Source organism: Euprymna scolopes, chromosome 7, assembly GCF_053919585.1.
Source record: "Euprymna scolopes isolate OS-2025 chromosome 7, ASM5391958v1, whole genome shotgun sequence".
Lineage (NCBI taxonomy): Eukaryota > Metazoa > Mollusca > Cephalopoda > Sepiida > Sepiolidae > Euprymna > Euprymna scolopes.
The window spans coordinates 145733137-145754140 of NC_136488.1; the positions used below are offsets into that span (position 1 = coordinate 145733137).

The 21004-nt window shown below is 36.4% G+C and overlaps 1 protein-coding gene across 1 annotated transcript in view; it reads left to right on the forward strand.

The window, feature by feature from the left end:
* The first annotated feature begins 5460 nt into the window (after positions 1–5460).
* The window catches only part of LOC145280029 (patched domain-containing protein 3-like), a 127879-nt gene continuing 112335 nt past the window's right edge, over positions 5461–21004 (forward strand). Inside the window, exons 1-2 of the mRNA XM_080131689.1 lie at positions 5461–5731; positions 14534–14604. Coding sequence (XP_079987815.1) covers positions 5594–5731; positions 14534–14604 — 209 coding nt within the window. The 5' untranslated portion in view covers positions 5461–5593. The remainder of the gene's footprint in view (positions 5732–14533; positions 14605–21004) is intronic.

Genomic DNA, 21004 nt, shown 5'->3' on the forward strand with positions numbered 1-21004 from the left:
ACTTTTTATTTGCGGATGTTTGTCAGTTTTATACAAGTTTACAGGACTAGGGCAAGGTCATTCATACGGTTTCGCTTTGTGGGTCCAAAATAAATGTGCCAAGTCAGAGTGTACTAACATCTTGGGGGTTTTTGTTTGTTTGTTTTTTTTTATATCTCTTACCGCCAAGAATACATTGATGTTCCTACTTTTATATTTATAGGTCAGTGAATTCTGAAATTGTTACATAACATTAAAAGAATCTTACTATTGAAAAACTTATTACCACCATAAAACAAACTATCCTCTTTCACGTGTAGGGCAAAGTAAATATTGAAAACAAAATGGCTGCCTTTTGGAAAACTATTAGAATTTAATAATTATGAATTTTTTTATTTATTTATTTTTTTTATTACATTTTCACCCCAAACAAGGCACATTGCCACTTTGGTGTAGGGGGCTACTATCAGGGGCAGCAACTACTGGGGCACTATGTTGGGATTTGGGCAGCAAGATGTCGGTTCACGTTGCACTTGAACTTCTGCATGTCAGTACAGTTAGGGAAACAGGAACCTGGAATGGAATTCCAGAGTCTAGTGGTTCTGGGGAAGGAACTACTGGAGTAGAAAGATCTTTTACATCTAGGAATCTCTATTATGTGGGGGTGGGATTTAGCTGCCTAACGGGTTTGTCGAGGGTGTCTACGTCGTGGGGGCATAAGTGTCTGCAGTTCGTCAGAGCATTCACCATTAAAATACTTGTAGAACAGGCAGAGGGATGCAACGTTTCGTCGATGGTTCAGGGCCTATCAGATTGGAAACTTTTTTTAACCTTGTCTAAGAGTGAGAGACTAGTAGCAGATGCACCAGCCCAAATGTGACAACAATATTCCATACATGGACGAATGGTGGCCTTATAGGGGTACAGGATACTTTCAGGTGTCAGTAGTTTTCTAGCACGGTAGAGAGAGCCTACCTTTTTCGCAGCGGCCCTGGCAATGTTTTCAATATAATTGTTCCAACTCATGTTTCCTGTGAACGTTAGGCCAAGCAGTTTGAAAGATGTACTCTCAGACAGGGAGTCACTGACCATTGCTATTGGTAGCAGAGAAGGTTTCTTGTAATTATTGAAGGAAACCAGTTTAGTCTTGGCAGCATTGAATGTGACCATCCATTTATGTCCCCATTCCACTACAGATTGGAGGTCATCCTCGAGTGTTTTTGCCATTTCTTTAGATATGTGTTCATTTGTTTCCTGTCATGCCTGTTATAGAGTGTAGTGTCATCAGCATATATACCCATCTCAGAGGCAGTTTTGTCGGAGAGGTCATTAATAAATATTAGGAACAATAGAGGTCCAAGGATAGACCCCTGAGGCACTCCCGCATTTATATCACACTGTTTAGATGTACGACCGTCGAGGACAACCTGGATTTTTCTCTTATCTAAGAAGGATTTAATTATGTTAAGTATTCTAACAGTGATAGCGTATGATTTAATTTTCCTGAGGAGACCCTTGTGCCATACCCTGTCAAAAGCCTTAGATATATCTAGAGCTATAAATAATAAAGATTTATTTTCTTTATCAAATCAACGTCCCTGCTAAGCGATTTGACCATACACTGACCAATCAGCTTGCAGGGTTCCTTGATTATATCTATCCCTTAAGCAGGGCTTTACGTTGTGAGTGATTTTTAAAAGTGGCGATTGGAAATAAGAAAACGCTTATCTTTAGGCGATTGTGTTTTTTGTTTTTTTTTTGTTTTTTTTCCACATTCAATCTTCCAAAGCTCATTACTGGGTGAAAAATGTCTTTTCAAGCTTTATTATTTTTTAAAAATAAAACAAGCAAAGATAAATTATTTAAACAACAAAAATTTAATAGAACAATTTTTTTTTGCCCCCTCCCCCTCCCGAGAAAAGGAGGGTAAACCTGTACATTCATTCTTGTACGTTCGTCGGTCCGCGCTTTTCTCAATAACTACGCCTTGGAAGTTTTTGAAATTTTGCACAAACATTAAACATGATATGAGTAAAAAAAAAAGTAACAAAACGGATTTGCGGGAAAACTCCAGTTGCCCTCTTAGAGGTGCCTTTCGGGTTAAAATGGCTAAAATTGGTACTTTTCTGTTTATTAAAAAAAAAAATATGACGCCTTGGATTTTTATAAAACTTTCTGAAAAGTTGTAACTAACTGATTTCTATGTTATTTTGTTTGTCTATATTTTGCGATAAATCTTGGGTGTGCCCCAGGGGTTCTTTTAGGGCTAATAAAAACACTATTTTTGGGGACTATTTTACCATATTTGTTCAAAATTTTCTGTGTATGTCTATTTAGCAGTTTTGCATGATGTTGAACTCGAATTTAAATATGTTAAGGTCTTGGGGACTTTGGGGGCTAAATGGGGGGGGGGCAGTGATGAACTTAGTCATTTCTTTTTTTGCACGGTGCAAAACTCAAAGTTGCATATGTTAAGACCTAAAATTGCATCGTTTGTTAATTTTCACCAGGATTTGACGTCCCCTGAGGATTTCGGGGGCTAAATATGGGGAGGGGAGCAAATGCTGAACTTAGTCATTTTTTTATGCCTCGTTCACTGTGCACTCACGGGGGACCATGCATGCTTCACTTGTTTCTTTTTGTTTTTTGTTTTTTTTTAATAAAAGCTGTTTATAAATGCATCTGAAGAGATTCAAATGTTTATACCTTCAAGTCTCAATATAAAATTCGATGCATATTTAGAACTCCACTTATTAAATAAGCAAAAAACAAAGAACAATCTTTATGATGTACATGTTCGTTACGGAACGAAGATGCCATATTCCAAAAATCATATGTGTTTAGCTAGTAACTTTTTTATTTGTCTAGTAAACGAAAATATTTACTTATGAAAGACATACTAAAGATAAAGTTGTCCATATAACCCTATTTATGAAGGGATTCAAAACTCTTTTTACTTCCTTTGTATAAAACTAAATTGAACTAAATATATCCCACATTTGGATCCCTTATGCTTAAAAGCTAAAATGAGTCTTGCGCGAGCCTTTCCTAGTCTCTCACAAAAACACGTGTTCACATCTCAAGCTATATTACTTGTCATATACATACGCGCACACACAAACATACGCACCCACGTCCACACACGTACATATATTCACGTTTGCGTACATACACTCACATTCACGTGTATATACACACGCTAACGTACACACATGTACTCACACACGCGCACACGTACGCACACAAGGACAACGTCACTTCCCCTTTCAAAGGAAATCCACACATGCGCAAAAGACCACTGGAAACAGCTATAAAAGCAAGAGACAAGCTGTTTCCAGCCCTTTTCAGACCAGCCTCCTAGCTGGACGGTCTACGGACCGACAGCGTGCCTTTTCGGCATGCGCATGCACGCGCATACCTCACGCCACTTGCTACTATGTGGGGCAAAAAGCTAACAAATAGTACGTACACTTCATACGCTTTCTCTCTCCATGAACTGGATTGACATTCTCACTCTTTCTCTCTCTATATATACAACTTATCCCTGAGAATACCTTCACGTAGCTGACTGCTAACTGATGTCAACCCTCTATCCTTTGTCTTTGTCTACACGCTGGACTATCATTCCCATTTTTCACTACGTTACTCACTTCTCTTCCCACGCGCGAACAAACGATAGTGAGATGAACACACATTTCCTTTTTCTTTCTACACCACCAGTCCCGCAACAAACGATGGTTACACCCGCGCAGACATGAACACGTGTTACACCTAAAACATTCACTTTTCAACAATAAATAAACGACACGTTTATCTTATCCTTCAATTGAGTTTTTGTTTGCTTCAATTCCATTCGTTTCATTATTTTCTTTTGTAATGGGATTAGGATTTATATATCCTAGTCCTCTACAGTCTTTTACATTCAAAGGTATATACGTATGAACATACCCAACTTTTTAAGGATAGAAGCATTAAGTGTTCTTAAAAAAAAAACGAAATTTCTCTTCCCTTTTTTTTTTTAATGAATTTTTGTTTAAAAAACATCAAACCTTAACACAAAATTAGGTGCATATTTAGAATTACACTTATTTGAAATAAAGGAAATAAATAAATAAAATCTTTATGGTGTATGTACTCATCACAGAACAAAGATGCAATATTCCAAAAATCACGTGGGTTTGGCTAGTAACTTTTCTAATTGTAAACGAAACGAAATTACATGAAAAAAGTCAACTGAAAATAGATTTGTCCGTAGAGCTTTGCTCCTAAGGAACTTCTTTAGCCTCTTTGAGAATCACAGTTATTCATCAGAGAGAACCCTGAAAGCATCAAAGACAGACATCTCTCCTCTCTCTCTCCTGTCCTTGTCCACTGGACACTTCAGCTTAACGATCTTCGCCTGAAGATAATTGTTTGCCTTCGAGAGTCAAAAAATCTTTCATCTCTATATTTTCTTTGCTCGAACACCGTTTAACATTTTGCCACTGAAATAAACCTCTTTTGTTTTTGCTCTTAAAGAGGTTTTGCTTTTCTTTCTGTGATGCATTTTCGTTTACTATGAATATAAAGTGGTGCATCTTGCATCGCTAAACAAATAAATAGACAATTTGTAAAATTAGAGTAATTCACAATTAGTAAAATTAGAATTATTCACAGCAAGACCTCGTCCTTCTACCAGAAATGAAAAGAAATTTCTTTTCTTACCCCAATGTCGCCAGTGTCTGATGGAATCTCCATGAACAGAGTTTCTTTCTAAGAATTTCCCTTTTGTGGACCATATTACCACGAGACTGCTTTCTTCGATGATACGTTTTCGTTTACTATTAACCAACTTAATCCTGCACAACTGATACGTTGGTCCTAGCAACATAGCTTAAAAGAGGACACTGCCCCCCCTCTCTCTCTCTCTCTCTCTCTCTCTCTCTCTCTCTCTCTCTCTCTCTCTACATATATATATATATATATATATATATATATATATACACACAGAGAGAGAGAGAGAGAGGGGGGGTGACTGTAATAATAATTATACAAAATTTGCATGTATTAAAATATGTTTAAGCATATTTTATGACCGGCAAGGCTGGGTGTTCCATCACCAGTATTAAATATATGTCTTTAAAACTATTTGGTTAGGATTTATCAAGGCACAGAGCCACTCAAAGATAAGAGTTATTTAAATGGAAACGATTACCAGCAGAAAGATGATGAACACTATGAGAGTAACAATATTTATCAATGATATAAACTGTTTCATTACTTATGGGGCAGATTATGAGAAGAATTTGTTGAGGTATATATTTTTTATTTTATGGAAAAGAAGAATTTGTTGATATCAGATTTGAAGATGACCATGTTGCAACCAACAGGGAAGTAGTCCTCCAATTTCTACTTTGTAATGTTTTAAAATAAAATATTGGATAGAAATAAAACCGTGTTATATTCCAATGATTTATTTGTCATCTTGTTTTTGTCTTTTCATAGGTTGGGTTATACGACGGGCAAATATCCTTTTGTTTTCGTCGCCATTGGACTTTTACTGACTTGTCTAACGGCCGGTGTCCATCTGAAAGAGAAGTCTAACATTGAAAGAGAATGGATTCCAAAGTCGCTAATGCACTTGAACGACCAAACAAACTGGGTGAAAAAATGGGAGCATGTACAGGAGAGCCGGATAGAACAGTATCCGATCGATGAAACAGTTATTATTGTTCGAGATAATAACATACTCACAGAACAATCTATAAAACAGGTAACTCGATTGGATTTTTTCCTCACCATTTTTTTCTTCTTTTATTTAAAAAAAGTAGAGTCGTCAACCATAGTTGAGGGCGACCCAAAGGCTCCCCTTTTCATTAACTACTACACCAACATACAGGGACAAGCGCCATGCTTTTCCCTGGATTACTTTAGTTGCCGTCGATTCTTGCTATATAATGCTGAGTGTTTTTGCAAGAGATTTACCATTTTTAAAAGTCTTTGGTTTGACTCAACTGTGGATTGAACCCTTATCTCTCGGCCCATTAGCAGACACTCTCCCCATCTGCCTCAGCATCACTTATTTAAACTATCTTTTATATTGTACGTTTATACCCTCATTGTCACAGTTGGTTGAGTATTATTGGACTAGAATAATATTCAGGCTAGTTTATGAAAAATCAAAGAGCACAGTAGCCAGTGTCATTATACCAAATGAGTACGGTGACCAAAAAACGGGCCCAACTTTCGGAGGGCGTCATTTCTTAATTTTCTGCATGAATTTAGTGAAACTTTGGTCATTATTCCTATTTACTTGCCTCCCCACGAGAGCAGAGTTAGGCACAAGGTCGGTTTTAATGTGGGGGAAATCCAGCTTTCCAAAAAGGGGCACTCCAGACAGGAACAAAGATAAAAAAAATTGTCTCAGTCATAACATAAAGGACCTCTCCTCCACTAACCGAGGACAGAAAAGGTGAAGTGTAGCATCAGAACAGATACTACACTGCGATCTTGGCCTGAGGGCCAATCTATTTTTTGTGCTTCAAGTAATCGTAGCAAAAGATGAACTTCAATTAGAGCTGGCTATTTCTTGGAACATAGGACAAATTTGTCATTACAAACAAACAGACAAACGGTTCTAATCTTCTTGATCGCTTCCTTCAGTTCCATGATAGTCCTGGGTCTCCATGCATAGCTTTGTTACTAACCCAGTTTTTTTTTCTTTTTGTCACTGTGTATATACAAGTTTTATTAAAAAAAAAAAAATAACAAAAATAGATAACTCACTACGTCCCTACAAGAGAGTTTGTACACATAGTGTCACACTGTCTTCATACGATGCGTTTGATTCCAAATGCCTTAGAAAGATTCTAGGGATAAAACGTAGCAACCAAATTACCAACCAAGAAATCGGTGACCATACTAACCAACAGGTAATAATCTGCAAATGATGTTTAGGCTGGCTCGGACACATCCTAAGATTAGCCCCAGAGAGAACTGCCAACCAAGCGTTCCAATGGACCCCTAATAGAAAAAGAAGACCAAAATTGAACTGGAAACAGATAACTAACAGAGATTTGATTGCAACAGGAAAAACTGGAGAGATGCTGTGGATCTGGCTTCAAATTTAAAATGGTGGCATACTTTCACTGTTTCCTGTCTAGGAGTGTTCTTAAATAAGTTTTGCATCGGAATATTTCTTGCGCTATGATTGGTTAACAAGCTTCTGAGTCTGACCTTTTTTTTTTTTTTTTACACAGGCATCACCACATTATCAAGGCCAAGGGGCCACTCAAGGATAAGGGTTAAAGAGTGTACAGTAGAAATTGGACAATATAGTAATTCTTAGTAATGAAAATTCAGTAAATTTGATAACTTATATGGAACGGCTCATCAAGAACTTATTTACGTTAGACTTGAACACAACCATATTGTAGTCAGCCGGAAAGCAGGAAAATGGAAGACAATTCCATAGGCGTGCAGTTCTAAGAAAGAAGCTTTGTTCATGGAATCTACGTTTAGGTTTAGGCACAGATAAAGAGTGGGGGGAATTATTGATAGTGGTTTCAGCTAGACGAGTGTTTCTTGTGAAGGACCTTTACTCCTGATCTGAAATGGAATACATACATCAAATCCATTGTCTCTGGAAAAATGGTGGGATCATTCTACGCTTCAGTAGATATCTCACTGCTGATGCAATTCTCTACCTGTATAAAGTATGTCCTAGGATGGAGCACTGTTGCTAGAAGCACCTTATCCTGCCTTGATTTCGTAACCTAGTAAGGGATGCCCTCTTCTCTTCCCTGCTACCTCTTTCCCACAGAAGAAACGTTGCGAGTCCATCTCTGCTCTTTCGTTATTTTCATAGCAAGTGCTCGTCTGAGCTTCAATCTATGGTTCTCCCCACTCCTGCCAAACTTTCACAAAAAACCCTCGTCTAGCTGAAACCACTATCAATAATTTCCCCTACTTTTTATCTGCACCTAAACCTAAACGTAAATTCCATGGACAAAGCTTCTTACTTAGAAATGCACACCTGTGGAACTGTCTTCCATTTCCCTGCTTTCCAGCTGACTACAATATGGCCGTCTTCAAGTCCAACGTAAACAAGTTCTTGATGAGACGTTCCCTTTAAGTAATCCAATTTACCAAATTTCCACTACTAACAATTACTACGATATTGTACCATTGACTACCGTACACTCATTAACCCTTATCCTCGAGTGGCCTCCGAGCCTTGAAAATTGGTGACTCCTTTAAAAAAAAAAAAAACTTGTTGGATTTGAGATTTTGTCCAATCAAGAGTTGATGATACGTAAAAACAATATTTGCTGATTTTGCAAACAACATATTAACTGCAAACAATTACATCCAATTTTTATTGGCTTTAAGGAAAACCATTTTCTAATCAAATTCTGTTCGTATTATCATGACTTCTGCTTCTTTTAATTGTTCTTTTTTTTGCTTTTTTTTTTTTTAATTACATTTTCACCCCAAACAAGGCACATTGCCACTTTGTTGTAGGAGGCTACTATCAGGGACATAAGCATCAGGGGTACTGTGTAGGAAGTTGGGCAGCAAGATGTCGGTTCACGTTGCACTTGAACTTCTGCATGTCAGTACAGTTGGGAAGCAGGGACCCAGAAAGGAATTCCAAAGTCTAGCTGTTCTGGGGAAAAAACTACTGGAGTAGAAGGCTCTTTTGCATTTAGGGATTTCTACTGTGAAGGGGTGGAATTTAGCTGCTTGTCGGGTTTGTCGGGAGTATTTACATTGAGGGGGCACAAGTGCTTGTAGTTCGTCAAAGCATTCACCGTTAAAGTACTTGTAGAACAGGCAGAGGGATGCAACATTTTCTCAATGTGATAGAGGCTGAAGTTTAGCCGACAGTTCAGGACCTATCAGATTGGCAGCTCTCTTTTGAACCTTGTCTAGGAGCTAGAGACTAGTGGCAGATGCACCAACCCAAATATGGCAACAATACTCCATACATGGGCGAATGGTGGCCTTATAGAGGTATAGGATACTTTCAGGCATTAATAACTTTCTAGCACGGTACATAGAACCCACCTTCTTTGCAGCGGTCCCGGCAATGTTCTCAATGTAATTGTTCCAACTCATGTTTCCTGTGAACGTTAGGCTGAGGAGTTTAAAAGATGTACTTTCAGATAAACAGTCATTGGCCATTGCTATTGGCGGTAGGGAAGGTTTTTGTAATTATTGAAGGAAACAAGTTTAGTCTTGGCAGCATTGAAGCTGACCATCCATTTTTGTCCCCATTCCACTACGGATCGAAGATCTTCGTCTTGTGTTTCTGCCATTTCTTTAGATATGTGTTCATTTGTTTTCCTGTCGTGTCTGTTATAGAGTGTGGTGTCGTCAGCATACATACTCATCTCACAGGACAATTTTGTCAGGGAGGTAATTTATGAATATTAGGAAGAACAGAGGTCCAAGGATAGACCCCTGAGGCACTCCCACATTTATATCATATTGTTTAAATGTACGACCATCAAGGACAAACTGGATTTTTCTCTTATCTAAGAAGGATCTAATTATGTTATGTATTCTTCCAGTGATGTCATATGATCTGATTTTCTTGAGAAGACCCTCATACCATACCCTGGCAAAAGCCTTAGATATATCTAGAGCTACCGCTCTACCCTCCCTCGCTTTGTCCAGTGACTGGTATATATGTTCTGAGATTACAGTTAGGATGTCTGCTGTTGAACCGGTTTGCCTAAATCCATATTGTTTGTCAGTCAGAAGTTTAGCATCTGTAAGGTGATGGACTAGAGCTTGGTATATTATGGTCTCAAATATTTTGGCAAAAAGTGGGAGGAGGCTAATGGGGCGACAATTTACTGGGTCAGTTCTTTTGCCAGAATTCTTGAAAACTGGCACTATAGAAGCAGTTTTCCAACTGGCAGGAGAGCAAGATTCATTAAGGAATTGTTTTTCTTTGATGTTTAACGAAAACCATTTCTGGTATCTAAATAGTTTGAGATATCAGATAATAGTGTTTTTACTAGCGGGACTTGTGGAAATTCCACAGGAGGCTCATTCATATCTATATATATAAAGTAGTAGCGTTCATGTGTGTGTGTGTGTCTGTGTGTACAACTCCCAATGACCAAAGAAATATAAAGGCCATATGTTTGTACACCTCTCCTGGTCAAGAAATATTAATGCCCATATTAGGATACTTCTGTCAAAGGAGACATTATATTGTATACGGACTTTCAATATATAGCATTCTTTAAACCACTTTTTCATTACTGAGTTACGGTCATTAACATATCACATTAAATGCAATCTATTTAAATAATTACCTCGATGACATTACTTATTCGACATAATAGCTTTGTTTCAACTGTACTAATTAAAAGATTTTTAATTATTTAGTTTATTTAAATTTAAAGTTATGTTTGATTTAATTTATTTTATCTGAAATCTAAAACCGTTTTATTTTCAAACCAAAAACCAGAAAACCAAAAGAGAAAATAACTGTGATAGCTTAATTGAAAAATTGTTTTAAACGGGGCACGTTGTTAAATATTTCCTGTTTTTGTTTTCATTTCGAAATATTATTCTAAACTGAATTATTTTTTTTATTTTAATTCGGAGGAAAATTATTTTCACTTATTCTTACTTTTTAAGTAACCTTTTTTATTTGTTAGAGAAAAATAATTAAAACTAATGTCCTCATTTACTTGCATCCTCACAAGGGCAGAGTTAGTCACAGAGACACATGTGGACAAAATCCATCATCCCCTGCTCTTTTTGTTTTTTGTTTATAAAATTTAATCGGTGTTGCCCAGGATTTATTATAATAATTATACCACAGCAAGTGTGTTTAATTGCCTGTGAAACAGATTTTCTTTATAATTTATTTAATATGTTAAATTAAAAATGGTCAATTTTTATGATGTGACCCAGCGTCGTTTAACCCCTAGAAAAAAATGGTCAATGTCAAGTTTCTTTCCAACTCCTCAAAAAACTTGAAAATGACGACTTTTAATGGTTTTTGATATAGAATTTGTATAGTTTTTACCAGGTGCTTCTGTAGTTTACTTAACTGCCTCCTAATGTAAACAGAATTTTTGTGAAATGTTAAACTGCAGAGGCATCTGTTCACAACTATACAAGTTGTATAATGAAGAAAGAACGAAAAACAAAAGTATGCTTTTGTAAACTCACTAACAGCATAATGAGCGTCCTAAATTATGAGATGAAAAAATGAACACATCTCTTAATAAAAAAAAAAAGCACCAATTTTCGGGGGTGCTGAAAACGAATATCACAGTTAAATTTGTTTTATGATACGAAGAAATTACTAAGTGACAAGAAAGTGGAGGCTTATTTTATGTTAAATTTATATAGGAAAGTGATCCCCCACTTTTTGAAAAAGTAATTCCTTCATATCATGAAAACTACTTATCTGCCCCGAATTTAAACGTAATATTCGTTTTCAGCACCACTGAAAACCATTAAAAGTCGTCATTTTAAAGTTTTTGGGGGAGTTGGAAAGAAACTTGACATTGACCAAAAAAATTAAGACCTGGTTTTTTGTGGCCTAATACGTTTAAACAGTCTTTATAAATAATATGGAAGAAGAAATTTTGAAAAAAAAATTAACATTTTAGCGTGGGGAATAACTTTTCTATATAAATTTAACGTAAAATGAGAACCCACTTTTTGGCCACAAAGCGTTCAACCAGACATGTCATCTCTAGCATTTTTTCAAGTTTGGCAATCGAAGGGGGGGGGAATAAAACATGACAAATACAAAAATTTTTAGCTTTTTTTGTGGTGGGGGGGGCGGGAATTACATTTGAAACATAAAATAACAATAAATTTAATTGATTTTTATGAAACCATTATGTACTTTCACCTAGCAATTTTATAAACAGAACGAACCCAAAATAGGCCAAATTCAATTTTTTTTGGGGGGGGGGGCGGATGATTGCATTAGAAATATAAAATGACGAAAAATGTCATTTAATTGTTTTTGGAATTCATTTTTGGTAGATCTTTTTTTTCTTTTTTTTTGCAATCGCACAGGCATTCGCTGCGATTTTTATTGAAACAAAAGTTGTAATGATTTATTTTTAATTATCTTTTCTTTGGGTGGGGGTGTATTTCCAGTGCTCAATATCCGGAGAATAGTTTCTTCTCTTTGTAGCCCTTCTGCCGAAATATCTGGTGGAGAGGGTATCACATACTTCTTTTTTTGGGCGATTACATTTACATGTTTTCATCTGTTCTTTTATTTTTGTTGTGAGGGTATCCACGTTGCCCATGATGAAAATAATTAGTATATCGGTGTGTTTCAAACAGAACTTCATGTCAACCCAGGCAACGCTGGGTACCCATGCTAGTGTAATATATTGATGTTGGCATTCTGTGGATGTTCAGCGTAAATGGAAACGCTCTGATATTATTGTAGATCTTTTGTTAAAACTGCAAAATTATTTATTTAAACTAGCAGAATGTCCGGTGTAGCCCGTTCGTAAAGCATGCTTAAATGTGATGTTTTTAATCCTTGCAGATTTCATAGATATTATTATAGAGTTCTACCGATTTTTATATATTATAAAGTTGCGATTTCAAAAATAAAAGAATATATGAATATGACTTTGGTGTATGAGCTTGATTCAAAACCGAAACAAAACTTTATGAAAAAAATAAATGTATATTTATCTATATGTCTATAAAAGTGAACGTGTGTGTGTATCTGTCTGCCTGTGTGTCTGCATGTATACATTTCCCTATGCAATAACTCTGTCAATTTTAAGTCTACAGACTCGAAATTTGATATACAGGGTACTGAGATTTGGGAATATCTATGTGATCGGTTTTCGACCAGAAATTTGGCGATTAAGGAGTCAAAGTGCAACGATTTGACCTTTGAGAACTCTACCAAACTCCTCCGACAATTTTGGGTCTAAACACTTGAAATTTTAGATATAGGTTCCTTTGACATGGATCTAACTTAATAACTTGATTTGAGCCAAAAACAATAAATTTTAAGGGGTCATAATAGGAGTCAAATTATAAAAATTGACCGCTTTTTTTTTTTTTTTTTTTTTTTGCTCAACATACACCTCCAAATACTCGGGCAACGCCTGGCACCCATGCTAGTATATCTATAAAAGTGAAATTGTGTGTGTGTGCGCATGTAGATTTCCCTACCAAACTATTCTGTCAATTTTCAGTCTAGACTCGAGATTTGACATAAGGGGTATTGGGATTTGGGAAAATCTTTTTAATCTGTTTTCGGCCAGAAATTTGACTGAAGGGTCAAAGTTCAACAATTTGACCTTTGAAAACTCAACCAAACTACTCCGCCAATTTGGGTCTAAACACTTGAAATTTTAGATGTAGGTTACTTGGATATGGATCAAACTTTTTAATTTGATTTGAACCCAAAACAAATGTTAAGGGGTCAAAATTGAGTTCAAAGTTTAAAAAAATTTGACCTCTGCGGTTTCTACCAAATTACTCAGCCAATTTTTAGTCTAAATATTTGAAATTTTACATAAAATGTATTCAGACTAAGGGCAAGCTTTTTAATCGGCTTTTGGCAAAAAATTTGGCTGCCAAGAGGTCAAAGTTCAAAAGATTTGACCTTTGCGGTCTATAGAAAACTATTTACCCCATTTTGGGTCTAAACATTTGAAATTTTACATAAAGGCTATTCAGACATGCAGCGAGCTTTTTAATCAGTTTTTGGGCGAAAATTTGGCTGCCAAGAGGTCAAAGTTGAAAGAGTTGACTTTTGCAGACTGTACCAAACTCCACCGCCAATTTGGATCCAAACACTTGAAATTTTAGATGTAGGTTACCTGGATATGAGTCAAACTTTTTAATATATATATATATATAATGTACATATACACATAAAGTTATGAACAGTACATAGGGCTCAAGCAAAGCCGGGCTGAACTGCTAATATATATATAATCTAGGTCAATGCTAAGCCTCTCCTTCAAATTAAATCCTAAAGTTCTTTTTTTTTCTTTTTTTTTTTAATCAGAAGGAAAAATATTTTAATTTGGTAGAACATACACATATTTGCAAAAGAAATTTGGGGTATGTTTTACAGTAGGCAACAGAATGAGAAAAAAATGATCAAAAAGGCAAATATCACATCTTTGAAGTCTGGATATTCGCTTAAAATTAGAAAATGGAACAAAGAACTAGTAGAAACCCATCCAGACATCATGCTGTATTCTATTGTTGTATTATATTGTATTCTGTTGTTGGCATTGATTTCCCCGATATTATTCTAGTTAGAATTCTTTTTAGAAAGACATCGGAAGGCACGACGAGAAGGTTGCCAACATCTTAAGTGAAAGTGATTTTTTTGTGGAACAAATTGGATTCGAACTTGGAACACCTAGATCGTCAGGCCATGTCGTAAATCACTGAATCACCATCACCAGTCATGCATCCAGTAAATGTCATGATAATATCAATTGTGTCAGTCATTTTTTTTTCTCACTTAATGCTGGACACTACTTTTTTTTTTTAACTGAATTATATTATAATATTTCATCCTTTATGATTTCAGTTAATGGACGTGCATACTAAAGTATGGAATCTGGAAACCAAGCGTATGAACTTACAATCTTACTGGAATTGGTTAGTAGTAAATTCTTGTAACTTTCATTTCTCTTTCTATGAGTAACTTTTAGTTTTTATTCTCCAACCAGTTGGCTTTTCAATCTAATTTCTATTTGCTACTTGAAATCGGGTGAACTGAAACAAACCGAAAAGAAAAAGAAGACAAAACTATCCGATAAAAAAAAAAAAAAAAGATTAAATTAAAAATAGAAATTACCAAATTCAGCTTTTTTTGTTTTTGTAATTCTTTCATCGTTAAAAATAACTTTATTTACTTATTTACAGCACTGTAACTTTCCTCCAAAATATTTTTTTCCCAATTTGTGCTGTTTTTGAATGTGAATCCGAGAAGTCTGCATAACAAACTCTTATTAGTAATGGAAATGGATGGTTGAGAAGATTTTGTAAAAATGAAGACCAGAGTTTCTCATTCTTACGTTAAATTACAGCTTTATTGATTACCTTCATTAGTAGGTCTGTATTGAGAAAAAGTTAGTCGTGGAAATAGTTCAAATGAAGTGACGTAGTTTAAAGATTAAACAGGCATATTGAAAGAGAGAAGACTTCATGGATACATGTTAAAGTTGGTAGTTGGAGCGTGCGTCCATGTATGGACAGGGACAGCTGATTAAAGAGTCCGTTTTTTTTATTTTTTTATTGCATTTTCACCTCAAACAAAGCACGGTGCCACTTTGATGTAGGGGTGCTATGTGGGGAGCTGAGCAGCAAGATCTCTGTTTACATTACATTTAAACTTCTGCATGTCATTACAGTCGGGGAAACAGAAACCCAAAAGGGAATTCCAAAGTTTAGCAGTCCTAAGGAAGAAACTATTAGAGTAGAAGGCTTTTTTACATTTAGGGATTTCTACTGGCTAGGGGTGGGATTTTGTTGCTTGTCAGGTTTGTCGGGGGTATTTCCGTCGAGCTGGTACTATGGCTTGTAGTTCGTCGGAGCATCTAACATTAAAATACTTGTAAAATAGGCAGAGGGATGCAACATTTCATCAATGGGACAGCGGTTGAAACCTAGCTGGTAGTGCGAGACCTATTAGGTTGGCAACTTTCTTTTGAACCCTGTCTAAGAGGGAGAGACTAGTAGCAGATGCACCAGCTCAAATGTGGCAACAACACTCCATACATGGGCGAATGGTGGCCTTGTAAAGTACAGGATACTCTCAGGCGTAAGTAGCTTTCTAGCACTGTAGAGAGAACCCACCTTCTTTGCAGCAGTCTTGGCAATGCTCTCAATGTATCTGTTCCAACTCACGTTCCCTGTGGTAAAAAGAGAGTTTATGTATGTAATGCACTGAAGTCCATGTGCGGAGGTAGCCATGTTGGCTTATTTGTATTTATGTCTTAGTTGAACCCTAGGCTCGAAGGCCTGGGTGAGTTCTGTTGGGTCCCAAGAGAGAAGTTGGGGACAGGTCCGTGCCATGTGGAGTTGTTATCCGTCCAAGATCTGGAAAGAAAGAGAGGGATTTATAAACTCAGTCACATGGTCAACTCGTCAGAGAGATGGCGTCTGAATGGACATGCTGGAAAGGAAGTTTACTGCTACAGCCAATCAGCAATGATGTTATAAAACAAACAACTTCAAAATTTTAAGCCGGCAGCATATGCTGCTCCTGCTACTACAGTTTCTTGTAATTATTAAAGGAAAGAAGCTTGTGCTTCCTCAACGTATTGAGAATTCTTGATATAGATTTTATTTTTCAATGACATAAATAACAAAACACAACACTTACTATTTGGACTAATACTACGATGGATTTGTAGAGACTGTTTGTAAATGTAAGCATGTTCAATTATGCTTCATTTAAATAAGTTTAATTCTCTCCCACTACAAGAATTGTGACATCATGGTTGGGAAGTGGGATTGAGAAGTCAGCATTCCCAAAGAGGGTCACTTTGACCTGCAAAAAGTGCCTGGGCAGCCTCATCGGTGTTCCCGGTAAGGGCGCCTAAGGCGATTAACTATAAACTGCCCCCCTTCTCAAAGAAAGAAGGCAAATGCAGAACAAGTATTACACCTCAATCAACCGGAACCAGTCCATTATAGGAATAGTCTAATCTTTATTGTTGATTTTGGGGGCCCGAGGTTAAACGTCCGTAAATACAAATGACGTAGATATCATTTTATTTCTTTTGTTATGCATGGCGTCTCGACAGTTAAATCATATACTATTATATAAAAGGAACTTTGTGTGTGTGTGTGTGTGTGTGTGTGTGTGTGTGTGTGTGTGTGTGTGTGTGTGTGTGTGTGTGTGTGTGTGTGTGTGTGTGTGTTCCTTATGGACTCGAAAACCACTGGGCTGATTTTTATGAAATTTAACACAAATGTACTTTATGTGTCTGGCAGTGTTCTTAAATAGGTTTTGTATCGGAATGTCTTTGATAAGTATCGATCATCGAAATAATTTGATATAAGAAGGGAAAGTCGATTTTGACCAAAGTTAACACCCTTACACAGCCTAAAATCACAAGTGCATTTGAGAAGTTTTATTACTACAAAAGCCAAAAGGCTCAACATATAAAATCAGCAGTAGGTTCTTTGATATGACAGGAGTGCGTTTGAAATGAATGTTTCTGTTTAAAGCACAATTGGACCATGATACTTGACTTTTTTATTTTGAACTTAAATTTAAGTGATTATCACCGCACATGCAGTAAGATCAGGTATATAAAATCAACATTAGATTCTTTGATATGACAGGGACGTGTCCGAAATGAATGTTTCTGTTTAGAGCATAATTGAATCATGATACTTGACTTTTGCAGTTTAAACTTTAAGTGAAGCCATTATATATAAAAAATATTTTCATAAAATCAACAGTAGGTTCTCTACAGTGCAATGTAGACTACAATGTATTGTGAACTAAGTCATTACGGAGAGACATGTGAAGCTTCCTCCCGATGCACCACAATGGGTCGTCCACTAGAACAGGCAATTAATCGATTTGATTGAAAATGGTTGATTTCACTGATTTTGATGATAAAATATGGGAGTGTGAAACATTCATTAATCATTATTCTGTCCCGGGCAACGTCAGGTCTGCTTGCTAGTATATGATAATAATATCTTTTTGTTTAATTTCCTGGATATGGTTGTTCACACCTAATACATATCAACGATTTCCTTTTCGCTCTGGTTGAAAAAAAAAAAAAAGCAAAAACAAAAAAAAAACACGGATACATACTTTTCCTTACTGTAGGACATAAATAGTCATAAAACGATATTCTACTTGGGAAAGGGCGTGTCTTATATAAACAATAATGCCTTTTTTTAGCCATTGTATATTTCCAGTGATAGCAAAACACTTTTTGTTCATTCTGTTTTTTTAGTGAATACCAATGTATAGCTTTCGTTGTTTATTGTAGTATAACGATACATATAGATCTTTCTTAGAACTGCACGCCTGTGGAACTCTGTTCCGCTTGCCTGTTTCCCTCCCGACTTCAACCTGGATGTCTTCAAGTCCAACACGAACAAGTTCCTGATGAACCGCCCCCCTCCCCTAAGTAATGACACCTTACCAATTCTTCAATACTATTGCTACACTATCCCTTTGATTACTGTACACACAATAACCCTTATCCCTGAGTGGCCATTGGGCCTTGATAAGAGGTGAACTCCATGTAAAAAAAAAAAAAAAAATAGAAAGGATGTTTATTATACAAGCAGCATAAATTATTTTAATTTCAATGCATCTAAAACCAAGCTTCTCTCTTTTCGTCATAATCGCTCTGATCCCTTCTATCCCTAACTGAAATGAATGGCTCTCATCTTTGGGAAGCACAATGTCTTAGCAAGCTTCTGGTACTAATCTTCACTCCTGATCTGAAATGGAATACATCAAATTTGTTGCCAATGTCACTGGAAAAATGGTTGGATTATTCTACTGCTCCAGTAGATATCTCACTGCCAATGCAATACTCTACCTATATAAGAGCCAAGTACGCCCTAAAATGGAGTACTGTTGCCACATCTAGGCAGGAGCTGCTCAGTAACCTATCTTGCTTTCATAGAGTTCAAGACCGACTTCGAAACCTAGTAGATGATGCCATTTTCTTTTCCCTGCAACACCTTCCTCACAGAAGAGATGATACAAGCCTGTCTGTGCACTATCGTTATTTTCACGACATGTACTCGTCTGAGCTCTAATCTATAGTCCTCCCTTGCCGAACTTTCACAAAAAAACACTTGACTAGCTACAACCAGTATCAACAATTTCTACCCACTGTTTATCTGTGCCTAAATCTAAACTTAGATTCCATGAACAAAGCTTCGTTCCTAGAACTCTGTGAAACACTGTTCCACTGGTCTGCTTCCTGGGCGATTACAATATGTTAGCCTTCAAGTCTAATGTAAATAAGTTCTTGTTGAGCCATCCCCTTAAATAATTAAAATATTACAAAATCTACAACATTAACGATTACTACACTCTCATGTTACATTTATTAACCCTTATCCTCGAATGGCTTTCAGGCCTTAATAAGTGGTGACTACCTTGTAAAAACGATTAAAATTAAAAAATTGAAAAAATTTATTTTTTTAATTAACATCAATACGTCCATTTTTATCTAGACGCAAATGAAAGACATAATAAATCGTTTTAAGCGCGACAAATCTTCTCTAAAATGGTACTGCCATTTTTGTTTGAAACAACATTTCCCTTCTCTTCTGAAACTAATATGACTTACAACTCCACATATATATATATATATATATATATATATATACGAGGGGTGTATGAAAAGTTTTAAGCATCAGAAAAACTAAAAAGAATGAGTTTTGATAATTTATTTTTCAACATAGTCCCCCTCATTGCCTGAACACTTGCTCCAATGGTGCGGAAGCCCTTTTATCCCGGTGTAGAAGAATGCCTTTGTTTGGGACTCAAGAAACTCCTCGACTGCAGCTATAACGTCATCATCACTTGCAAAATGGCGACCAGCCGAGGTTTTTTTTCATTTGGGGGAACAGATGAAAGTCAGAGGGGGCCAAGTCTAGTGAATAAGGTGCATGAGGAACAAGTTCGAATCCACAATCATGAATTAACTACTCTTGGACACAGTGCACCTGGCGCGTTTCTGTTCAGCTGCAGAAACTTCAGAGAATCCCAGTTCTTGGTCAAAATTTTGTCTGCTCGCTCAATGGATATCCCAAGTTTCTCTGCTATCTGACAGCATGATATTCTACGATCTTCCATGACCATCTGCAAAGCAAGGTCAAGGTTATCCTTGGTTGTTGCAGTTAGGGGTCTTCCTGACCTTGGGTCATCTTCAATGCTGTCTCTGCCACGCTTGAATTCTCTGATCCAACGTGTCACTGTTGCATATGATGGGGCACTCTCTGCTAATGTTCTCACCATATCTTCATGAATTTCTGAGGAAGTTATGCCTTTCAAATGCAGATACTTGATGACTGCACGATTTTCTGTTTTTCTCCATTTTTCACTAAATTCTTGATTCGCGCTTATTCAAAAATCTGCAAATAATAAGAAGCATGATAGAATTTTAAAAAATGACAAGAATACGTACAAACGTCTGTACATACAAAACATCATGCGTTTGACGATGCAACAATGCTTCTTCTGCATGATGCTTAAAACTTTTCATACACCCCTCGTACGGCATAATCGCGTTGACACACTGGTTCTCATCAGATTAGCGACATTGAGCCTGGTTAGTAACAGATGGGTGACCATTTGGGAATTCGAGGCACTGTATGTGCTCTCCGCTTATCTCGGCGTTTGTTTCCAGTTGTCTTGTATATATAACTATACTTGCCCCTGTATTTTAACAATGTCGACTATGCAGAGGTGTGGTTGGAGATTGCGCACCTCCTGCCACAAAAATTTCACGCACAGGCACCACTTTGTGGGTATCCATAGTCTGTTAAAGACTGAAGGGGCCCTTCGGTATATATATATATATATACATATATATATATATATATATATATATATATTTATATATATATATACATATATATATATATATATATATATATATATATATATATATATATATATATATATACTAGCAAAAGTACCCGTCGTTGACTGGGTTCAAAAATAGCCTACAGAAAATGGACTCTGATTTATGAAAGTATGATAGGTTATGAAAGGGAGCGGTTGTAAAGAGATAGCTTCGAATTTGGGGGTATCAAAACCAAAGAAAAATACGATGAAAGTAAAAATAAAATAGATAACCCCTACAATTTATTATACCATACCTGTTCACACTGAAACATTTATCACAATATTCTGTGGATCTATATTTAAAAACCTTGTTAAACTTTGTGACATATTTCCATTCTATGGAGGTCAGGTGCGAACGAACTCCCCATAATTTTATTATACCATATTTCTTCAAACTGAAACATAATTATCAAAGTATACTTACGCAGATAG